The 24411-nt window shown below is 46.6% G+C and overlaps 1 protein-coding gene across 2 annotated transcripts in view; it reads right to left on the minus strand.

Annotated features, from left to right (window-relative positions):
- The window catches only part of HTT (huntingtin), a 138107-nt gene that overhangs the window by 68515 nt on the left and 45181 nt on the right, over positions 1-24411 (minus strand). For both annotated transcript variants that reach the window (XM_059166400.1, XM_059166391.1), the window contains 17 exons: positions 23391-23471; positions 21659-22020; positions 18722-18845; positions 18323-18441; positions 16446-16557; positions 16063-16200; positions 15047-15205; positions 14860-14957; positions 13645-13784; positions 12604-12667; positions 12254-12354; positions 9100-9246; positions 7268-7388; positions 5828-5904; positions 4422-4573; positions 3205-3407; positions 475-601 (listed from right to left, as the gene is read on the minus strand). In XM_059166400.1, the coding sequence (XP_059022383.1) occupies positions 475-601; positions 3205-3407; positions 4422-4573; positions 5828-5904; positions 7268-7388; positions 9100-9246; positions 12254-12354; positions 12604-12667; positions 13645-13784; positions 14860-14957; positions 15047-15205; positions 16063-16200; positions 16446-16557; positions 18323-18441; positions 18722-18845; positions 21659-22020; positions 23391-23471 (2325 nt within the window). The remainder of the gene's footprint in view (positions 1-474; positions 602-3204; positions 3408-4421; positions 4574-5827; positions 5905-7267; positions 7389-9099; positions 9247-12253; positions 12355-12603; positions 12668-13644; positions 13785-14859; positions 14958-15046; positions 15206-16062; positions 16201-16445; positions 16558-18322; positions 18442-18721; positions 18846-21658; positions 22021-23390; positions 23472-24411) is intronic.

The following is a 24411-nucleotide window of genomic DNA, read 5'->3' on the forward strand; positions in this document are numbered from 1 at the left end:
CTACCCCGCCACACATCTAAGTTTGTCGGGTTCCTCTCACTCAGATGATTGTTCCCCACGTCGGCACTTTAGGCTTTAATCTTCACATGTCAGGACAAACTCTTTCATCCACTAGCTCTGTTCCTGGCTATCCACACATACCTCCCTGACTGAAATTGTAAATGGAAAGAGGGAGAAGCGGGACAGGGAGGACAGCAGGCAGGACAGCTTGCTGGGGGCCAGTGGCCCACAGACCACCACGGCCACGTGTCAGCCAGTGACACAGAGTGACGCCAAGACGGGAACGTGGTCCACACACATTTAGGAATTAATATTTAACATCTGAAACCAAACCAGGGAAACGCCTTCTCTGGCTTCACTGCCGTGAACTTTATTTCCAAAAACTACCAAGCTATTAAATTAAGCTGGGCGTGAATGTGATCTCGCTGATATGCAGGCGCCCCAGCCCCAGCCCTCCCCGTCGTCATTTCATACCTGGACTGGCTTCACTGCCTTTCTTGGGGCTCAAGGGCACAGAGGCTGGCTCTCCGGGTTCTTTCTCCTTTCCCTTCCGTCGGATGGGACTCAAAGATGGAGGGTTTGTCAGAGATGGCAAGGCTGCCTATAATAAAAACAAAGAGTCCATGAAGGGCGCCCAACCAACACGGAAACTGAAAGTCACACACAAGACTTCCCATTTCTTAAGCACAGCTACATATGATCATTTTTCTCTGTGAGTCCTCATTCACAGAATTCAGACACAGTCCACAGAGCACCTGCTGTAGCCCTCATAGCAATCACACTGGCAGGTATGGATCTAGAACCTTCTAACAGGTGCGCTGTGAGTGACCGAGGATGCAAGGCCCCTCAGAGAGCCAGGTGGGGCCCACTGCCCCCAGCAGCAAGCAGCCAGGGCACTCTGCGGGAGGCAGGATGTGACAAATGTATGAAGTAACGCTGTAAACCCATTCTTCAAATGAGAAAATGGGTTCAGAGACGAAGTAACTTCTTGAACACTAAAGCTAACAAGTCACCCAGCTCAGTGTCCACAGACCCTGTACACAGGGCAGAGGACGTGCTGTGGGGGCGCTGGCGTGGGGGCATGGTGAGGACCCCAGGGAAGGGACGTGCCCGGCAGGCCCCAGCTCTGCTCCTCTCTCCATGGTCTCAGAGAAGCGGATGGAATGGGACAAACGGCTGCCACAGGAGAGCAGACCGAAGGCAGCAGGGACAGACAGACCAGCCAGGACAGGGGCTGCTGCATCTGGAGCGCCTGCCAAGGGAGGGGAGACAAACGCAAGGGATCGCACAGTCCCTTCCTGTGAAATGTCTGGGATGGGCAGGTCTATAGAAACAACAAGCAGCTGGTGGCCACCTGGAGCTGGGGGGCATGGGAGGTGTGGGGGGCAGTGACACCTAAATGGCATAGCATTCCTTCCCGGGCTCTCAATGGATTGTGGTGATGGCCACATGATTGTGGGCACAGGAAAACCCACGCAATCCTATGCTTCGAACTGATGAGCTATAGGGCACAGGAACTGCGCTGCAACTGAGGATATGAAGAATACCGTCTGAAGCAGGAGGAGGGAAAGAGAGGGGGCGGAATGTCCACCAGGCCGCCAAGTGGCACCAGAATGGGGAAGCCCATGCACAGACGCGCGTACATGCTCAGCTACGTGTGATCTGCATGTGCATGCGTCTGTGTAGACACTGGTGCGCATGTGCGTAGGGTCTGCAGGACGTTTAGCAGGGAAAACTCAGGACCTGACAAGGAACAGTGAGGAGCTAGGAGACCTCCATGCTCCCAGCTAACAGAGCACAAAGTGAGGGGAGTGTGCGTGCAGGGGTGAAGCCAAGCAGTCCAGACTGATGTCTAAGATCTGCGGGCCATCCCAGCAGAGGCGTCACGTTTCTGCAGATGCACCACGACGGAGCCAGGGCCTCCGACGTGTGACCATCTGCACTGCCCACCCGTACTGAGCCACGGTCCACACGTGGTCACTTCCACATAATGACAAACAAAATTAGCAGCTCAGCACCTCAGCTGCACTGGCCACATTTCAAGTGTTCACTCGCCACGTGTGGTTAGCAGCTGCCGCCCAGGCTGGCTGAGACACACGCGTTTCCATTGCTGCAGAGCCACACTGGAGGGCACCTGCCCAGGAGTATCGAGACAGAAGGCAACCTAGGACAGAGCCTAGAGGCTCTCTGAGATGGGCAGAGAGATGAAACCAGGGTAGAGAAAAACTAGAGACAACCTGGAGGCCAGAAGGAGCACCCGTGTCAGGACCAGCGTGGCGGCTCCAAGGTTGTGGAGCAGCAGTTGAGACAGGACCCAAGAGGCACCCACAAGACTCAAAAACTGATCTTGGCAGGAAGCACAGCTCTGGAGAATAGTGGCCGAAAGCCGACCTGCCGGGTTTAAGAATCGGGGGCCAGAGTTGCGGATTGCGTCCAGGCTGGTGCTGGGGCAGCAGGAGGCACTAAGGTGTTAAGTGGGGAGACTCTTTAGAAAAGTCTGTAGTGATGGGGAGACCAAATGGCCACTAAGGGAGAACATGATGTTCAAAGAGGTTTTTCGTGGTGGAAGTAACTTCAGGTGGAAAATATGGGAAAGCAAAGAACTGGGTCTGATTATAAGTGAACTCATCTATCTGAAGTTCACTGTGCAAACGGTTTGCCATTTGTTCTGAAGTTCATTGTGTGGAACTATGCTTCTTATAGAAGCAGAATGGCCTGCGGACGTCCCAGGACATGGCAATGTCAATTTTTTTTTTTTTTAATTTGAGAGAGATGCAGTGAGAGAGAACATGAGCGAGGAGGTGGTCAGAGAGAGAAGCAGACTCCCAGTGGAGCCGGGAGCCCGATACGGGACTCGATCCCGGGACTCCAGGATCATGACCTGAGCCGAAGGCAGTCGTCCAACCAACTGAGCCACCCAGGCGTCCCGGCAACGTCAATTCTGAGCTTATTCGGCCACTGCCGAAAGCCTACAGACGCAGCTAGTTCTTTCCCTCTTAGAGGCGACAGTAAACAAGGATGGTAATGAAAAAGCTACAAATTGGAGGACAAGTTTTGGTGTTAAATTTATGGTTACCCTGGGAGCAATTTTGTTCATTTAGAGCAAAAGAGATTAAGGAAGAGGTAGATGAGTGAGCGAAGGCAGGTCTGGCGCCCATGGGGTCACCAAGGCTGCACTGATGCAGCTGCCCAGCCTGCAGTTACCTTTATTGCTGGTCCGGGAGCCACGTCGTCCAAGACGTGAGCACAGATATTAATCACCTTCAGCAGGTGCGAGAAAAGCTGTTCCACCATGGGCACCAGGGTCCGGTCACCCAGAGCTGGCCAGACCTCTTCCTGCTTGGCAGTTGCTGGGCTGACCTCTTCTTCAGAGGTCCATGAACTTCTCAGAGATTTGGGGGCACTGGCTGTGATACGGTACAAGGAGGGGTAGAGAAATCACCAGGGAAGCTGAGTCACTGAGACCCGCCCCCTTTGAGTTTGCTGGACAGCTCCACTGTGTGGTCACCTACTCCCTCCAACTGCAAATGGACTTGCATGAATGTCACCCCCAGATGCACACCCACCCCTGATGTGCCAATCACCCCAGGCCCTCTGGACCTTTACAGCCAAAGTTCCACTGGTGGCCACGGCCTACTGCTCCTGCCCTTCAGAATCTTCCCCCCGCCAGCCCACAGACGGGATCTCGTTGAGACTCTCTCTCTTGCCTCGACCGTGCCATGAACCTTCCAAGTGGGTTTCCCTACCTTGTCCTCCAAGCCACACTCAGGCCCGCGGAGGGACCCTGCCCTGGGCTAGGCTGTGAGGCAATTCTGTGACCTCCCACAGCAAACACACAGTCCTCCGTAATGAACCAGCACCCCACACCCACCAAGTTCAGGGCCCTCCTTCCTCATGGCCCACACTCTCCATCCCGGACCTCACCTAACATCCCAGACAACTCACAGTCCTCAGATGTCACACAACTTTTCATGTCTCCATACCTTCGAACAGGCTATGCCCTCCACCTGGGGTGCCCTTTCCTGCCAGCCCCTAAGACCTGCCTTCTGTGCTGGGCACCCACAAGAGAGTGGCTATGGCCTCCTGGGACTGCCCCTGGACTACATGTTTCCCCACTGACCCACAGCTGACTGGAGAACAGCCCACACAGCATGCTATCTTACAGCCATGGTGCCTGCTGAAATGAAATTAGAAATAATTTCACCTGTAGCCAACTAAGGGTCTGCACAGGGAAAGGCTTCTTCAAACTACTCAGTCAGAACAGCTGCCCATAACACACACCAGTTGGTCAAGTTGGATGCTCCAACTAGAGGATCAAACCATCGCTGGAGTAATTTCCCTCCGTGCGTTCATCACCCCACCCCCAGAAGGAACCCAAAAGCTCTAGACTGCAAGTCCCTGTTTCAGCTCAGCACCAGTACCTGCAAGCAAGTTTCCAGCTAAAATCAAAGCATCCTGATGGGCTGAGAGATCCAGTGGGAACCACGCTGACGAGAGCAAGGTGAGGATCATCGTGGCCATGCCAACAGTACAGCTCTTTCTCAACTCGTCGGAGGCGCTCAGTGGGGGCACCCTGGAAGCAGACATGTTGCCAGGTGAAATGACAAAAATTTTAAATCAAACAGTCCTGCCTTCTTGAATGAACCAGGAAGAAGGCATGTCACTGTATGTTTTGTACTAGATCATAAAGTTACTTCACTATTGTTAACTAACATTCTGTCAGTAAAACACAGCTCCATGAAAACCACTGACAAAGGAAACCAGGCAGCAGATCTGATTAAAACCACTGAACTGTTTTTTATAACTTTTTCGCTTTCTCTGGATTTTGACTTAGCATATTTTACTCCAATGCCAAAGTTGCTCAGAGTCAGATCAAGGTGCTGAAGCTCTGACTGGAAACTGTAGTTGCTCAGTAACCACCCGTGGACAAAGGGAAGCAAGCACTCCGGACCAGCAATCCAGCCGCTCCACGCAAATGTTAGCCGACCACACGCTGACACACGCAAGACGTCTGTAGATGCTTCCAAACATGATGGGGAGTCACCAAAATGCTTCTCAGAAATCAGTACACATAATAAAAGCTTACTCCTCAGTACTGTAAGAGATTCGAAATTATTTCACAAATGCTATTAGGGCCATCTACTGGAAGAAAGTCATTTTTAAATAAAAACTGCTCAGATGAGCCTGACAGTTCCTATAGTCCATCAGGATTTTGTACAACGGGACACGTCTGATTTCAAACAAAGAATGTTCCTAAGTTTCTAGTACATAGTGTAGACATTTGGAGAGAATTAAACCAATCAGAAACATCTTGCCTGGGGCGCCTGGGTGGCTCAGTAGGTTAAAGCCTCTGCCTTCGGCTCAGGTCATGATCCCATGATCCCGGGGTCCTGGGATAGAGGCCTGCCTCAGGCTCTCTGCTCAGCAGGGAGCCTGCCTCCCACTCTCTCTCTGCCTGCCTCTCTGCCTACCTGTGATCTATGTCAAATAAATAAATAAAATCTTTAAAGAAAAAACAAAAAAAAAAGGAAACATCTTGCCAGCATATGTGAATTCTCCAAAATGAACCTACAAATGACACCCTGAAACCCTCCAAGGCACTGAAGAGTGAGCATCTGACACCCATGAGAATCCCAGCAAATCTAGACTTCCCGAGAGCTTTATCCCTAGTTTCCCATACAGCTAACAGGGCAAAAGCAAGGATTCCACTGGGTGCTTTTTTCCAAAAGGTCACACTGATAAAAGATTTAAGAAAGAAAACGGGATTCCAACTATAATGTCTGTATCACCTGAGTATAGATAACAATATGCTGAGAAAAATACATACCCACAATGCCAACCTAAACTCCAAATGCAGACGGGAAAGGCTGTTGAAAGGAGACACAGAGCTTCACAGCACCCAAACTAAAGGAGAAAAGGACAATAACATCACACCCATGTACACAAAACATTTATTAAATTGAACGTTTCATCCTTCATAAAAAGTACAATAAACACATAAATGAGGTCTGTGTCTGACAATATCTGTCCTACCCTGGTATTAATTCATCCTTCCAAGACAGAGTGGGACAGGCAGAACACAGGCTCTAAGGAGAGCCCATTGTGTGCCATCAAGATAGGCCCGCAGTGGGCACAACCCTTCCCCTCCCTGCCTTAGTGCCCTTCCTCCCCGCCCCTGCTCTGCTCCTGCACCCAAGCTCACTGACATCCATCTCCTGACCTGACTGCAAGGACCACAAGGGCAGAGACCCTCATGTGTTTACATCCCAAGTCTAAAACAGTGCCCACCACATGAAGCCACAATAGATACAGTAAGTGAAGTTTATGATATTTTAAACAAATCAAAGGAAGACCAAACCAGAGAGGCCAAATAATATTTAGGTTTAAAAGACACTTATGTACTTAGGAGGATAGCCTAATTCTAATTGTTGGCGTTTTCTACAACAGGCAAGCATTTCTTCCATCACATAAAACAATAAGGTTTAACCTAGTGATCCGCAAATTAACACTACTTTGTACAACAGTCTCTATTTCTGACTATGAAAGTTACCCTTGTTCATTTTAGAAAATTTGTAAATATCTGAAAAATATAAAGAAGGAAACAAAGATCACAATCCGAAAACTGGCCATTTTTAGCCAGTCACTCTCCTGAGTATGTGAGGAGGGTACATGCGTGGCAGGGACTTCTGCACAGAGATGGGATTACACACAGGCACACTCCAACCCCACCGCCCTGTAGCACTACACCGTCCCCGAAGCCCATGTCATCTACTGTGTAATAAATATGCTACCGTATGCAGAGTCTCATCAGAATCAGAACTTAATCATTGTGCATTCCTGGACATCACAGTCCTTTTCCAACGTCAGCGTCACAGGAAATGACACAGGTGAGTACGTTATACAAACACCTTTGCTGGCATTTCTGATTTCTTCCCCTAAGGGCCCATCACACATCACAGACTCAGTTATAGCAGAGGCATTCTGAACTTCTGACACATTACCAACCCTGATCATGGTAGTTTTTATTCTCACGTTTATGTCCTCCTGCACTGGTTGAGGTTTTTATACAAAGAGCACTATTACTTTAATAACCAGGAAAAAAAAATAGTGTACTTCTCCATTAGAATACACCAAGATTCTGCTCCAAGAAGCACCAGTTCTTAGCGAGCCCCACAAATGCGAGCTCTCATGTAGCAGCTCACCACGAAGAACCAACTGCCAGGACCACCCAGGGTCAACTTCGCCAAGGCCATCCAAGGAGACTTACGGTGAGTGCACGCGTGGTCGATGTGACCAGTTCACGGGAAACGGCCGCAATGACTCTGGAGAGGTTGTTTTCCACTGTGACGTCTGTCATGGTTGGCAGTAAGTTATAGCCTCTGTATATTCTAGTGAGAAAAACATGGAGACTTAAAATCTACTATTAAAGCTTACGATACTTCTAAAATTCAAAGGGCATTTCTAAGTTTGAGATTAAGACCTATGAGACATCCTAGCAGTCTTGACTTTGATGTGAAAGACAGACACGAAGTGAACCTGGGCACTACAGTGGTCACAGGAAGTCCTCTCCAGGCCCTGGCCCACCCTGAACACCCACATCCCGGCGCCCCCCCCAGCATCCCCCACCGCTCCCCACCACAGCCTCGCAGCCACCTCTCCACACTTTAAGCCACCTCTTCAAACTTTAAGTCAAAAACCTCCTTGAAGCTGGTCCTGATTCCCTGAAAGATGAAAGTGCCCTTCCCAACATCGCCCTCACAGCACACCCCAATGCCAGCCACTTGCTGAGGTCCCGCATGGACTCTGAGTCCCTGCCTTGGTTACCAGCGGCGCCTGAGCAGAACCAGCGCTGGAGTCACTTCTGAATCTCCAGGTATCCTCAGAACCCAACAATAAAACTCAGAAGACTTCTTTTCTTCCTGCATCAATTCTCAGAGAGCGGGCAGTGAAGGTGCCAACGGCACTGCAGCCTGGCCATGGAGCTTTCTATGCAAGAACCAGGACAACACAGCCCGAGGCCAGAGGCCAGCCTGCATGTAAAACTGGAGAGACTTTCAAAGTTGGAGCAAGGAACCAATTCTAACACGATGCTAGACTCATCTCTGCTGGCATTTCCTGAGATGATGCTCAGCAACAGCGACTTACCCTAAGCTTGTCCAACTCCGGGTGAGATCCTCTCATACTGCTTTTGCAATCTTAAAGGAATATTTAGCCCGAATCTTCTCAGAGAAAAGAAAAGGCCACTTCTTAGATTTACATAAAGGGAATTCTCTGAGAAAATTATTTCCGTGTGTTTTTTAAAAGCAACCTTTACGTGAGAAGAGATGACAGCTATCGAGGGAAGAACTTCCACATCTGATTGGCTTGAGTTCCAAATCCGTAACAAAAGCAATCAAGCAAACATCTCAGACCTGATGTCCAAGCTTTAAAAAAAAAATTCCTACTAATAGAAAGGACAGCTACAAGTAAAACTCATTTTTAAAATAACATTTAAAACACAAGGAGTTAAACCTGCATGACAGTCTTTTACGATCACTTCTGCAGCCTTCTTCGCAAACTAAGATCCATAAGACTGATTCATTAAAGCATTTCTGGGTCAATGACTGCACAGTGCGTGCGCTGGTCCAAGAGCTGAAGAGAGCGGGCTGTGTGAGCCCATGGCAGCAGCCACTAAAAGCATCTCCCAGCCAACGTGAACAGCAGTAACTGCAGCGATCCACACTAGTGGATAGTCCTAAATAACACAGCCCAGGCCCCTGAAAGTTGAGGAGATGACAACCTCACCATACTATTCACCAGCAACACAAATGAAGCGAAAAAGTTACCGGACAGATTTCTAGAAAAGATACAGCCTAAGCGTCACACACAAAAATACACTTTGAGAACTCGTCTGGTAGTGAGTGGACTGGAAGATTCATGAAGTCTTGCTGTGACTATGCCAGAGCTTCCTAAATGAAGACAGGCGGCAAATCTCAGAAAGGACGGACACCCTACCAAAGGGGACCACCTACGCAAACGCCCTCACCTGACTCTACCTCTCTGGAAAGCACAATGCATCAAGAAAGCCCCCCATGACATCCCCGCACGCAGCGCGCATACCTGGTGATGGTGCTGACAGAGAAGTGAGATGGAGGCTGAGTCTCGTGCATGAGGAGCTTCAGGTAAACACTGCTTTGATCTCTCGCCACAGCCACGACGGGGTCGGCTTGTCCTTGGTCGCATTTATAGAACAGTTTCGGGACAAGCCTGAAACAGAAGTGGAGTGCATTCACTGACAGGGTCTGAGCCACACCTGCGCTGCACCACCCTCCTGTGTCGAGGTGGGGAGGCCTGAAACGCGGTCTAGCTGCAAACAGCTGCTCCCGCCTTGGGGGGGTCCCCCAGCCCAGCAGAGGGTGCTGCCAGTCCCAGGACCAACCGCCCACACACCAGTTACGACACCTCTGCCATAATCAGGTGCCATACTTCCTTTCTGCCTGCCTTATGCTTTAGAAGCTTTCTCTACATACAATAAAAGGCTCAGATTTCAAGTTCTCCTTCTTATCCTCTTCAGCAAGACAAACAGGTACGTGTCTCCCCCATCCACGGAGAGTACCAAGCACAGAGCGGATCTGAACACCAGTAGCCGGCCCCTACTCGTTTCTGCAATTCTGCCTGCAAATCCATCCCACACACTCCCAGATGGCAAAGCTCCAGCAGAAGCCCCTCACAAATCTATACTCCACTCAAAAGCAGAGTACCGGAGTGCGTGGGGGGCTCAGTCATGATCTCAGGGTCCTGGGATCGAGCCCCGGGTTAGGCTCCCTGTTGAGCAGGAAGCCTGCTTCTCCCTCTGCCGCTCCCCCTGCTTGTGTTCCCTCTCCCGCTGCATCTCTCAAATGAACATATAGTATCTTTAAAAAAAATTTTTTTTTAATGCAGAATACAGGCAACATTTCCTAAGAGAACAGAAGGGCCCATTTCTGCAATCGGCAGTGTGTGTTCTGCAGGAAGTGTGTTCATATGCTTTCGGACGGGGCTCATAACTCGTAGAAACAATCAACTACCTACTCACATTGGTCTGCAAACCCCAGTATCTTTAATAAAATCTCTCTTTTGTGGCGACCTGGTCATAAGCACAACTTCTTAAGGTAAAATAAATGGCTATCATTTGCAGAAAGAGGGAAAGGTTCAAAATCATTGTAGGCAAGTCACACTAATCCAGCTAAGTGCAAGAAAAAGTACACTTCACAAGTAATCAAAGAAATACGCAAATGACAATACTGAAAACAGAAAAGATACACATCAAAATAAAACCTTGGTTTTCAGTCATTTGATCACAGAGATTTTGATTTCCTCTTTTATATTTTCCCTAAACTTTGTTAAGTAAACATGTATTACTTCAAAAAGATGAGGTATTTTTCAGGACACCTGGGTGGCTCAGTCGGTTAAACATCTGTCTGCCTTTGGCTCAGGTCATGATCCCAGGGTCCTGGGATCAATTCCCACATGGAGCTCCCTGCTCGGTGAGCCTGCTTCTCCCTCTCTCTCTGCCTGCTGCTCCCCCTGCTGTACTCTCTCTCTCTATCAAATAAATAAATAAAAACTTAAAAAAAAAAATACCAATTTCTGCTTCAACAACTGATACATACTTAACTTTTTTTTTTTAATCTTTTTTTGGTGAGAAGAATCGGGCACAATCATATTCTGGTCAATAAGAGACCAGTATGTTTCTGGAGAGCAATTTCACAGGAAGTACCAAAACCCATTAAAAAAAATCCACTTCTAGGGGCACCTGGGTGGCTCAGTCGGTTAAAGTGGCTACCTTCAGCTCTGGTCATGATCCTAGGGGCCTGAGATCAAGCCCCACGTGGGGTTCCCCGCTCACAGGAGAACCTGCTTCTCCCTCTTCCTCTGCCTTCTGCTCTGCCTACTGTACTCTCTCACTCTGTCAAATAAATAAATAGAATCTTAAAAACAAACAAACAAACAAACAAAAACCACTTCTAGGTACCGACCCCAAAAAATGAGAACATGTGTCCACACAATGTCTTGTGGGCAGATGTTCAGCCAGTACAATCCACAGTGGCCACAAAAGTGGAAGTAATATCAGCCATGCGGTGATGGGGTCATGGAAATGTTCTAAAACTGGGATTGTGGTGATGGTTACACAAATCTCTATGTTTACTACAAATCACTAAATCGTACACTTAAAATGGGTGAATGTGAAGGGACACAAAATCATACTTCAGTAAAGCTATGAAAAATTAAAAACAAAACAAAACAAAAAAACCCACAACACCAGAAAGCTTGGCCTAGTAACTAAACTTCCAGGAATTAATTCTCAGAAAAAAATGTATACATCAGCATTTATGTATAACAATATTCACAAGCATTATTCATTTTGTAAGTCATAGAAAACTTACTGTCCAACCAAATAATATTTACATAAAAGTTTATCACAACTACAGAATAAGACACTGGCCACTCACTATATTTCTTTTTCTGAAACAGTATGCGTGGCCTTCACCAATCTCACTCTGTAGGACATGTCATGTAATTCAGTGCAAACATACGAACATATCTGAATACAGGGGGCGGCTCCAGATATCATTGGCAGAATCAGGTATTTTTTGTTTTTTTGTTTTTTAGAAGAGTCTGATAGCAGGAAGATGCGATAACATAGTACATGAAATGATCGGATCACTGAATTGCAAAATTGATCCCAATTTTGTAGAAGAGACTCATGCACAGGCAATACTCAACACATTCACAGTGATTGTCTCCATAGGCAGAGCCAAAGGAGATTTCTATGTTCTTCTTTGTGCTCTTTCCTACATTCTAAACTTCTCACAATGAAAGCACATCACTTTTGGAGGCTAGCCCTGTTTTCACCCTCACTTTATTATTTTTTTAAGATTTTATTTATTTATTTGACAGAGAGAGAGATCACAGGTAGGCAGAGAGTCAGGCAGAGAGAGAGAGGGAAGCAGGCTCCCCGCTGAGCAGGGATGCTGAGGCAGATGTGGGGCTCGATCCCAGGACCCAGAGACTATGACCTGAGCCGAAGGCAGTGGCTTAATCCACTGAGCCACCCAGGCGCCCCTCACCCTCACTTTAGACTCCTGGTCTTTTCTGATGCTTTCAGAGGAGCTGAAAGTGAGCGTCCAGGATCCAGGAATGCTGACCTACTCTCAGATAACCAAGCTCCCCTCCACCTACCACTTTGCACTTCCACCAAAGAGAGCAAAGAGAGAAAATGGGTGGTAGATACCTTATCAAGGCCGCTGCCGCAACATGCCGCACCCTGGGGTCCTCGTCCCCGAGCAGATAGATGACCACATCATGGAGCACTCGTTCTTGCAGTTTTAAAAGCTTCAGAGAGAAGAAAACAAAAACAGATAAGACATCTGTCTTTAAGCCCATTTCATGTAAGATACTTTGGAAGGCCCCTGAGGGAATGCTCACGACCACTAGTCTTAAATTCACACACACAAGCATGACTGTCACAACCTGAATCGCAGGGTCAGTCTAGAACAGAGCATGCTCAGAGGAGACCCACACCCCTGAGAAGGCACGACTCCTGGAAGCTACGACATGGCCTCACAAAAATGAACTGCTTACCCCTGTGTAATGATGGGTCCCTCTATGCAGGTTTTCTGCTTTTGCCTCCAAAAAGCTCACCAACCTAACAAAAGAACATTTTTAACATGAAACAATTTAGTGACTCCATGGACACCCACTGTCCACCTGCACAACCCTGACACGCAGGACACAGAGGGCGGCTCAGAGGGGGCTGGTCCTGCCGCCCAGAAGACCACAGAGGGAGCACGATCTCAGACCCATGGAAGGACCAAGGTTTTTAAGTAAGTGGACTTCATATTCCTCTCCTCATTTCAGACTTAGTAAACTGTTTTCTTCAAAATAAATACTAATAATCTCATACTGTGAGAGACTCCAAGGGGCCTCAGAGTAAGCTCAGCCACCAGGGGAGGGGCCTGCTGACTCCAGGGAGGGGCTGCACAGCCTCTGGCAGGTTCCTTGCCCCTGGCCCAGGGTCCCTCCCAGCAGCCAAAGCTAAGAGCAACCCCTCATTCAGAGAGACATGCTGAGAGAGAAAGAAACTACCCACTAGCCGCTCAGGGGCACTAGCCCTGAGCCTGGCACACAGCAAGCACATTGTAACAGCTGCGTGGAAAACACCCAAACGCCTGGATAATAGAAGAAATTTCCCCTCCCAAAAGACATCTTAAGCCAAACTTGTTCTTAGAAAATGCAAAAGGTATCACGTTATTTTTTAATTGCAACAAAGTACAGATGAGCTGTGTGACCTAAGTTCGGTTATAATGAGGATGTTCCTTTTGTCCACATGAGCAAGAGTGATGGCAGTCTGAGCTCTCCTGTACCCTCCATCCATGCCACTCAGGTGACTGAGACCACCAGAAAGACCTAATCCTCCACCTGTATTGTAAAACCCCAAGCACAAAGCAAGCTGAGGAGGAAAGCAGCATCAGCTCTCCACGCCACCCAGACTCCCAACTCACAGGTGACTTGATGACCATCATGAATGAACACCTGAAGCAATGACCCAGGTCTCTCAGTTCCTGGCCCGAACTCCTGAGCAGCTTTGGTTTACAGACCTAAGGAACCTGATTCATCACTCACCTAAAGTCAATCTCTGCAAGAGTCTCGAGAAGCTCTGTCCTCACCAGCCAGTAGGAGCTGTCCCTCAGAGTCAGCAAGTCGGTGACCAGTTGCAGCCCCAGTTCGCTGTGGCTGCTGCTGCAAAGACTCGTGACACAGTGCTGGAATACAAGGTCGCCATGTGATGGGGTCAGGCTCAGCGCCACCACTGCCTCCTGATGGTTCCGACAGCATGAGCATGCGTGGTGTTCCCATTTCCTCCTCCTCTCACCGTGGCAGGGATGCTGAACTTTCCCCAGGTCCCTCAGAAATGTCCTTAACTCGTTTAGCAATAAACATGTCCCTTCCCCATCACCGTATGTCCTCCTTCCTCCCACTGCTGTCTTAGTCAAGGCCTCTACTCCCAGACACCAATTTTGTGACCGCAAAGCAGGGGTAAACCTGTTCTAAAACAAGCCTCAGCAAAGGGGAGCCAGGCCCTTTGCTAAGCAGCCCTGTACTCCACAGCGGGGGGGCCCCCACCCCACCCCACCCCCCGGGCACAGGCCCTCTGGCTGTGCCCTCCCCGCCCCTCAGGGCACACAGCAGATGTGGGGTGGACTCAAGGTCAGAGACCTGCTGTGCTCCCGCAGACAAAGAGCAACTGAAACCTGACAATCATCTGGAATTAAGGAACACTTCCTGCCATGACATTCTGAAAAGGGAAGGTATCCTATTCATGTGACAACTGTCAGGGTTTTCCTTTGATCTTTACTAGTTAACCATTAGTGTTGGTAACTGGCCAGCTGTGATTCACAGACCAGCTGATCTAAAAAGGTCTAGCACGCCACCGCGTCCAGACCGGGTGTGCTGCAGGGACACGGCACGGAGCTCACTGAACAACGTCGCAGCCCCCCCGGCCCCCAACTCAGCACCCTTTGGGCCCAAGAGTGCCGGTGGGGTTTAATTCAACAGGTTTTACCCTCCATGTTGGCCAAGTGTATGCCTAAATAGACCCTTTACGAAAAGAAACATTTCGAACAAACACTTGGAGTACTGAAACTCCCGCGACACCCTAGGAAACAAACCTGACTGGTGACACCTGCTTTCTGCAGCGGCATGGCAGACACACACACGGCTGCTACTGTTTACAGCTTTGCAACGTCTATGACTATTTAGTATTAAGCCCGATTTTAGTTATAACAGTGGCAAAATCTGCTAATCAAAGAACTGACTTCCACAAAAGATGACACTTACCCTCACAGCTGTACAAGCCAACTTGCAAGTCACAGAAGATTCATCCTTCAAAGTTTTCTGCAGCAAAGGAATGCAGTCCACCAGAGAAAATGTATTTCCTGACCAGAAGAGCAAATAGTAAGTACCTTTACATAAACTTGAACTTGGGCATTCTACTTAGAAAATGCACTGAAAACTCTACCATTACCTGTCAAGGCTCTGACGGTGCCCATCCAGTCCCCCACTTGGAAGCGGGACCTGCTGAGGATGGAGGAGATGAGGGTCCCACAGAGAACAGCCGTGGCTCCTCTGACCTGGGGGTCTCCGTGATCAATGTAGTTCAGGATGTCTGACACATACTGCTCCTCTGTAGAGATAAATTGCCCAGCCACTATACAAGCCCCTACTATCAACTTTCTAACTCAGAACAAAAGCTTCATTCTCAGGAAAGAGGGAAAAAAAGAAAGGGGGGGGCAATCCAAATCTAGAAGAGACTTGAATATTAATAGCCATGAGCAGTAAAAAAAATACGGTGAGGTTATAAGGATTCTAGATTCATCACAGGTCTGCTATCACTTCAACACAACAGATGTTCTGGACTATAATTCCAGGTTGCCAACCAATAATAAAATTCCAAGATTTCACTTCCAAAAAAAAAAAAAAAAGATTAGAGAAATTCAAACTAGTCCACACTTACCTAATATGAATTCAAAAGCACAAGTGTGTCCCCTTGCCCAAGGAAAGGGGGAGAAGGCAGGAGGATAATTTTAGAAGTGTGGCTCCTCCCCCATCTACTCCACCATGAGAGTGGGTCCCAGAGCGTGTGCTACAGGAGCTGGATCTGCGGCTGCTCTGCTCGTCTCGGCTGCCACTTGTCTCTGAGTGTGAACATCTGGCATGGCTGAGTGTGACCCAAAGCAATTTTGATTATACACGATTTGTGCTTTTGGTAAAAATGCAGTATGTATGTAAAGTGGCTCTTATGTTCCCACTTATCTACTGTCTCGTCACGTGTGTTTAAATGAAATGCTGCATCGACAGGGAGTCCAAAAAGCAAAAAGCACTATTTATGAGTTTTATATGGAGCTATAACACAGTTCAAAAATACCACAAATCAACTCAGAACACATATTACTCTAAACCACAACAGCCAAAAAAATGGTCTGAAGTAGTTTCCAAAGTACCGACTAAATGTGAGGGACAAGCCATGAACTTGTAACATACCAGGGTGCTCCATGGTGTCAAGAGGCACTTTATAAAGTTTGCTGAAGAAGGACTCGGGATGAAGGGCCACAGCAGCTCCCACACAGCTGAGCGCCAGCGCCTTCACACTGACCCTCACGTCCCTATCCGGAACCAACACTGCAAGGAAACCACTGAGATCACCTTCCAAGCAACCAACATTTAGTTTCCACAGAAACAAAACTAGACCCAGTAACCCTACTCCCCCAGCATCCCCTCCCTTCTCCCATCAGTCAGTGAAAGCCACCGTTGGGCCCAGACTCTACTCCCTCCCTCTGCTACAGCAATGAGGCATAAATCAGCCACGAGGTGACCTTGAGATGTCAGTATTTCCTTCAGGTCTGTACCTGCCTTTCTATACTTACCATTTTTCTCCCCAGTCAGCAAAAATGAAGCAGACAGAAGGCGGACACAATGGACAAGAGGAACAGAATCGTCATCGGTAGACTGCCCTATGTCACCTTTGATCCGGCAAGGCTACAACACAGAAAGCAACACTTGTTGGTCTTAGGATCAAGGAACCAGCACATTCACTCACTAGTGTGTTCAACAAACAGGTCCAGAGCACCAATTATGCCAGGCGCTGGGCACACAGAGATGCCCATCTTTGTCCTCACAGACCATGGTGGAACCCAATCAGAGCGGTCAGAGGCAGCTGAGCCACAGGGTCACATGGGCGGTGGCAGCGATGAGCTCAAGGTGCAGTGAGGACATGTTGGAGAGAAGGCAGCTGGGAGCCGGCACTCAGGAGAGGTTGCTCAGGCAAGAACAGCATGAGCCACCATCTAGAGGACAAAGGGCAGCTACTCAGGCAGAGGCAAGAGCCCTACGAATGCCCAGAGCTGAGAGGGGGCAGACCTGGCTGGGGCAGGACCTGGAAGGAAGCACAGAGGCTGCAGGATGACTGGGCATCTACAGACGGACTAAGTTCGAAACTGTTCCCTGCCCTCAAGGAATTTAAAATTAACTGGGAAGAAAAGCCACTTACAGGTAAAAAGGTAAGCAATTCAGGGATATTTTACAAGCAATTCATCGGATAAAGTCAACAACAACAACAAAACCCAAACCTGATTAAAAACTAAGGGCTTGAACAGACATTTCTCCAAAGACAAAATACAATGGCCAGGAAGCATATGAAAAGATGTCCCACATCACTCATCATTAGGGAAATGTAAGTCAAAGCCACAGTGACATACAACCTCACTCCCAGTAGGATGGCTGCTCTCAAAAAAAGCCAGAAAATGACAAGCTTAGGTGAGGACCCACAAAAACCAGAACCCTGCGCGTGGCTGGTGGGAGCACAAACTGGTGTGGCCACTGTGGACAATGTGCGGAGGGTCCTCAAAAAAAACCTAAAACTAGAACTACCAGAGGACTCTGAAATTCCACTTCTGGGTGTCTATCCCAAAGAACCTAGAGCAGGGTCCTAAAGAGAAGCCTGCACCTCCAAGTTCACAGCAGCATCATTCACATCAACCAGAAGACAAGTAAACCCAAGGATCCATCAACGGATGAAGAGAACAAAATGGAGTCTGCACAGTGGAATATGCCTCAGTGTCAGAGAGGAAGGGAATCCTGACACATCCTACAATACAGATGAAGTCTGAGGACATTATACCCAGTTGACGTAAGCTAGTCACAAAAGAACAAATACCACATGGTTCCACCTGTAGGCCCGTCCTACAGTCCAGGGAGACACAAAGGAGATGGTGGGAGCCAAAGGCTGGGGAGAGGAAGGAATGGGGAGTTAGTGGCGAATGGGGACAGAGTTTCAGTCTGGGGAGAGGGAAAAGAGTTTTGGAGATGGAGGGTGGTGACAGCACTTACACCACCAGGGAGCGCACTTTGCACCGGTCACTCTGGCAAACTTTATATGTATTTTATGTAAACAAACAAATGTATTATTCCACAAACAAAAACAAGACATGCTGCAAGACAAAGCATGACCATCAAATGATCGGCCCAAGAAATCAGGTGAGGTAGCAATCAGTGTAAGACAAATCTGTCTGGGAAGGACTCTCAGGAGGCAGAACTTGAGCCAGTTCTCAAGGATCTGGGTAGTATCTGTAGAGGCAGAAAAGAGGAGCACATCTAGGAAGTGGTCACTACTTAAGGGGAAATAGGTGGGCAGAAGCTCAGAGATGGGAAAGCTAGAAGTAAGGCACACAGACAGGAGCCAGAGTAATCCTAAACACTCACAGAAGCTCAGAAGGCCAAGTGGTCTTCTGCCTAAACATCTCACCTTGTTTTCTTGATCTCCTGGTTCAGCAGCTTCATCTTTGGAGACAAATTTATCGATGCTGCTGTCAGAGGCCTGTCTGCTGTGGCCCATGCTTCTCAGTAAATGTGCTTGCTGAAGAGCTTCATAATCAGAGAAACTGAGATTGAGCGGCAAGTTTCCAATAAAAAAACCCAATATTCATATTTATGCAAAGTCCACATGAAAGTACAGGATTTAGATCAAGAACAAGGATAGTAATTCCTCAACTGACCTTCCTTATTTGCTATTTACAACTCAGAAAACAAAAATACTCCAAGATTTCTTCTTGGAAATCTTGACAACTAAAAATCTTGACATCTAACCCTGCGATGTCAGGGTTGAAGAAAATATTTCCACAGTGCACTGCTGAGGTCCACCTACCAACTGAAGAGCTTCGGAAAGCATCTGCATCTTCATCTGGAAGGACACCCGTGGCTTCCTCATCCTCGTCCGGTGGCTGTCCGATCTGCATCCCCGAATACTGGCTGTCAGCACCGTCTAACACCTGCACAGTATGAGAGGGGCTGGTGAGGGCACTGAAGGTACATCACCAAGGGACAGGCTCTCCGACATGGAAAGGCAAAGGCAAAAATCACACGGACCACATCTCTCGTACTCACACAAAGGTCATTTCCTGAAATGTGCAGAGAGGTGTGCGTGTCCATGATCAGCTTCCTTGATCACACATTGCTACTACATTACAAAAAGCTTTATGACTATAAAAATGCCAAAGAAATTCCAACCTGAAAATTTCTCTTTGTGATATTAACAAAAAAAAACCTGAACAAAAATCTTTACCTTCACAAGCAAGTTTTACAATAAGTCAACAATGAGAAAAATCTTTAGAGAAATACCTTCTTTTAGACAAATACCTAACACTACATTAGGTTAGCTTCTAAATTGCCAGAACTAAATCAACTAAGTTTTAGACACAGTGTATCATACACTTGGCTGTAAACTTGAATTATGATCCATATTGTGAAACTTTACACATTCACTTGAAATCTCATGTAATTTACCTGAAAAACTGAGTGACAGAACCTCAATACATTAGCAGGAACTGAAATAAACTCTGCATTATTTTTAAAAAGTCATTCCGAGTCCCTAGCTATACCACACGTTCAAAATCAACCAAGAAAGAAATGATTTACCTCCACTGTCCCAACTAGTTTACCAAAAAAACCTTACCTCAGTTAAAAAAAATGTATTAAAATGAGAAATTTCACCATAATAAAAACAATACTTCTTGAATATTTTACTACACCCCAGGCAGAATCAAAAACCACTTTATATGCATCATCATAAGTCTTACAGTGCAAGTACTATTACCCTCCATTTGCAGATAAGAAAACGGAGGCAAGAAGGTTCACACATGGTCCAGGCTACACGGCTAAGAAACAGCCGAGCCAAAATTCTCATCCGGGTGGCTCTTGGCAGCAGCCCCTTGGCCACCACACTGGGCTGTCTCATGAGGAAATTCTCTATACCTTCACTTGTTTCTTTTCCTCTATGGCACTCATTACCACCTAACTATGTATTTGTTTATTTATTGATTACTCACTTAGTATATGCCCCCACATGCATGCACACACTCTGCCTAGAATAGGGGTAGTTAAGCCATTGCCTAATGACCAAAACTGGCCCACCACCTGTTTTTGTAAATAAAGTTTTATGGGCATACTAGTTCATTTACATATAGTCAATGCCTACTTTCACCGGACAGCAGCAGAGAGGAACATGTGATAGAGGCTATATGGCTTAGAAAGCCAAAGCTCTTTGCTGTCCGGTCCGTAATGGAAGGGGTCTCTTGACCCCTCTAGAACATTAGCTTCGTGTGAGCAAGGAGTTTTATGTTGTGCCCTCTACTTTCGTCCCCAGCTTGTGAACACTCCATGGAACTTAACAGGCACTCAGTATACTTGTTCAGCAAATAATTAATGACTACATAACAGACAGGGAAGCATCCCATAAACCAGGAAAGAACTCCACCAATGTGGGAATTATGAAGGGAAGATGTTCATTTTCTACAAGCCAGAGAGACCTGCAGAGGTCCCGTTCCCAGCACTGTTACCCAGTGAACAGCGGGGTAATTTCAAGAGGTGGAAAGTTTTCAGAATTTCCCATGGCCTTTCATTCCTACTTCTAACAAACCCACCAGAAACCATCCATCGTAAAGAGGCAAGAAAGCCCATGGAAGCTGGTGCAATAAACACACAGCAGAATCTCCCCCACATACTTAATGGCCAGCACTTTCCCTAACCTTCTCATTTTTCCTGCATAATGTTCCAACTGTATGTCCTACGCTTCCCCATGTCTTCTAGTTAAAAACCCCAGCTGTGAGCTCACAGCTCTACCAGAGGAACTGCAAATCCACGTGGCCATCAGAAACTGAATCCACGTGACAACCTGACAACTGCTCAATAGGGACGTGCCAGTGATTTATCTCATGATTTTGTCATTCGATGCTTCTGCATTCATCCACGTAAAAAAAACCCAAAAACCAAACCAAAAATGTTCTTAATAAAACCTATTCAATAATAACAGAACACTTAACAGTACAAATTGTTTTTTTTAAAAAAGGAGTGTTAAATTCTGTATCACTTTTACCAAACTTGGTGTTCAGACCATCCTTGAGGTACTTCCTCTCTGCTAGCTCAGAAACCAGTAATATACTTAACTCCATGCTCTATAAAAGGGGATATGTTGCAGAAGGTTTTGAAAAGCGCCTCCCCCAAAAAAAGTTAGATACACAGTGTTAATGTTTTTAATTACAATGTATTAAGACCACAGATCTGGGGTACCTGGGTGGCTTAAGCAACTGCCTTCCGCTCAGGTCATGATCCTGGAATTCCAGGATCAAATCCCACATTGGGCTCCTAGCTCCACAGGGAGTCTGCTTCTCCCTCTGACCCTCTCCCTCTCACTCTCATTCTCTCTCAAATAAATAAACTCTGGAAAAAGAAGAAAATCTTTCAAAAAAAAAAAAAAAAAAAAAAAAAGACCACAGATCTGTTAATAGGGTCCTTACAGATATTTTAAGTAATGATTTAATCTGTACTCAGCAAGTTCTTAATGAATTTAAAATGCATTCAATTTTAGCAAAATTCGTATCATCAACTAACCTAATCTGACCTCCATGTTCAACACAAATGACACTTAGCCATTGTCTTCAGGGAGGGTCTTAGATGGGGTTGAATTCCCCATTAATGACCTGAGCTGGTAATCTCTGCTCTTTCCTTAGTGAGTCAGACAGGAAGAGGGAAATGAGCAGGAGGGTCTAGGTCTGGGCCTGCTGGCGCGAGCCCTTCACCCACTTACAATTTCAGAACTGTCCGAAGGGGTCACAGCTGAATCAGGTCCCTCAGTGGTGGTCTGGGAGCTGTCGCTGACTGGGGAGGAGGCCTGGGTGCCATCATTTAGGTCCATGGCTGGGTCAGACGGGACGGCACTGATCTGGCTGGAGCTGTGGCTCAGGATATCCTCCTCGTCCCCATCGGTGGCTGCGCTCGCCAGGTCACAGCTGGTCAGATCCACCGAGTCTGGCTGCAGCGTATGCTGTGACCGGGGCTGCTCGGTGATGATGTCATGGCCCACAGAGTCCGCAGCTGAACTGGCAGAGCCAGGAGTGGAGACTCCAGAAGACGCAGCCAGCTCACCGCCAATCTCACCTTTGACTGAGGCTGAAGACAAAGAAACACACATTCCTCAAAGTGCCAGGGAAACGTTCAACAGGGAATCAAATGCTTATAAAATACCCCAAAATTCACTGTCACCAAATGTTTTAACTGCAAAAAATCGTGAAATAGAGTGAAAATGTGAACTAGTAAATTTCGAAAGCAAGATGAGTGCATTCTTCAAACATTACTAAAATTGCTTTTTACTGTATTCTTGACTTACCCTTCACTCTATTACCATGTCATAGTCATAAAATAAGGATTATCAGTAGGTGTTTCCTAAATGCTATGAAAATTCTCAAATGGTATTTCACTGTAAAAACTGACGTATGCTTAGGAACAATACCACTTCAAGTGTCTGAGCAACTGCTCAGCCTCAGCTTGGAGCAGTGCAGCCAGACCGCGCCCCACAGGCAGGCTGGTTGGGCATAAATAAGCATGTGGGTGCTCTCGCTCAGCAGGTAGCACTCAGAAACAGTGGGAAGTCACCATCTCTTTGACATGGGTTTGCCTTCTTCCCAGACCCTGTTCAAGACTGCTTGAAGCTGTCTTAGAAGCAGCCAGTCCTCCCCTCCTGGAGCGCAAATGTGCAGCATGTTTTCCTAGCTCTGTTTTTAAATTCTCATTAAAAAAGTCACACACTATGTAAAAATCGATAAAGAAAGATCTACACCTAGGTGTTAGCAGTGCTCCCTAAAGACCACTGGGTCAGTGAGCCCTCAAGCTATATAATGTGGCAGAGAGCTAGAATTTGGATTTTCTTTTACTTTTGTAATTAAAAAAAAAAAAAAAAAAGATTTCTGTTTTATAAAAAATGAGTAAATAAATAATCACCACTGGAATTATTCAGATTTTCTTTCCCAAATACTTTCGTCCTATTTTCGGTTGTCTAAAAGTATTCTTTTGGATAGGATTATACCACTCATTTAATCCAATTATTAGCATATTAATCAATACTTCTCTCATAATGTGAATAAAGAATCTGTAAACAAATGTAAATTTCTCTCAAGTTAAGAGGTCCACAGACAAATTTTAATCCCATTTTCCTCTTACAACCCATATAATTCACGAGACACTTACCTACCATCCCCTACTACATAAGAGTTATGCTCAGGGAGTAAACCTAATTTTCAAAGAACCTAAGGAAAACAGCAAACATTTGATCCAAGAAAACACACACACATACATTTCAAAGTAAATGTCCTAAAAATAGTATGAACTAGCCACCATTTGAGCAAGCTGGCTTTACCACTATTCCCAGGAGCACAGCCCTTCAGAGGGGCAGGAGAGGGGCAGGGGAGGGGCAGGGAAGGGGCAGGGAAGGGGCCAAGAGAAAGACAGGAGGGGTGGTACCACTGTCCCTCCTTGAGACCTACCTGTGAAGGCGGGGCTGCTGCCCTCCGATCTGGACTCAGAGTCATCCTCCAAGGCTGCTGCTTCTCCAAAGAGCACTTTCCCTAGGAAATGATGTAGCAGGAGTCCTTAACCTTGCTACGGGAAAGACTTCAAAAATCAAATAGATGCACACTCTAAGCGGAAAATCATAAACATATTTAATTCGTTCTCTCATATGGTATAATGTACTTTTGTACCTCTAATGTGCTAAACACAGAGAATGCCAAGATATTATATTTAGATATTACTAAAATCAATAAACCTATACAGCACAAAGTTAAAAGCAATGACTCTCGAACTGTAACACCAAGTATTTTAATAATTAATAAGAATTTACTGACTTAGATCTGTATTACTGTTGGGTAATTTATATTACTATTTGATCTCAAAGACCGTAAGCTATGGCTAGAACCAATTCTGTTAGCCCTTAGGACACTCACGTCGTATCTCCACTGGCAATCAGAGCGTACACATAACCACTGAGCTCCTGAAACAAATAGCACACTGTGTGCCAGCAGCCAAGAGGAGTCAAAATAAACACTTAAAAACAGAAAGCATTCATACACAGAATGTCACCCCAAAAATCACTTCTACTCTCTTCTCCTTTAAGCTGCCAGACTTTATGGTGTAATCAGAACCTGAGGCCATATGATCTAGGAGGACAGAATAATAGTTCATCTTTTGCAAAGCTGTAAAAACATATTTTACAGTTCTTGGTTTCCAAATTATATCAATTTGTCTTCTACTGATAAGAAAAAAGGAAAAGAAAAGTCTTAACATGATTTAATTGGACTAGTTAAATCACCATGGTTACACTACACATAAAGGTCACTAAATGACCCTCTAGAAATAATTATCGGCAATTTCCAATGCCTAACACTTCACTAGTTTCCGAGGATTAGGTCATAGATGTGACAATTTCCAGAAATCTATACTGGTGTGACATTAAAGGGGGAAAAAAGGCAAAGAAAAAGCAGAGGAAACCCAAAATCTATATAAAAT

Source organism: Mustela lutreola, chromosome 1, assembly GCF_030435805.1.
Source record: "Mustela lutreola isolate mMusLut2 chromosome 1, mMusLut2.pri, whole genome shotgun sequence".
NCBI lineage: Eukaryota > Metazoa > Chordata > Mammalia > Carnivora > Mustelidae > Mustela > Mustela lutreola.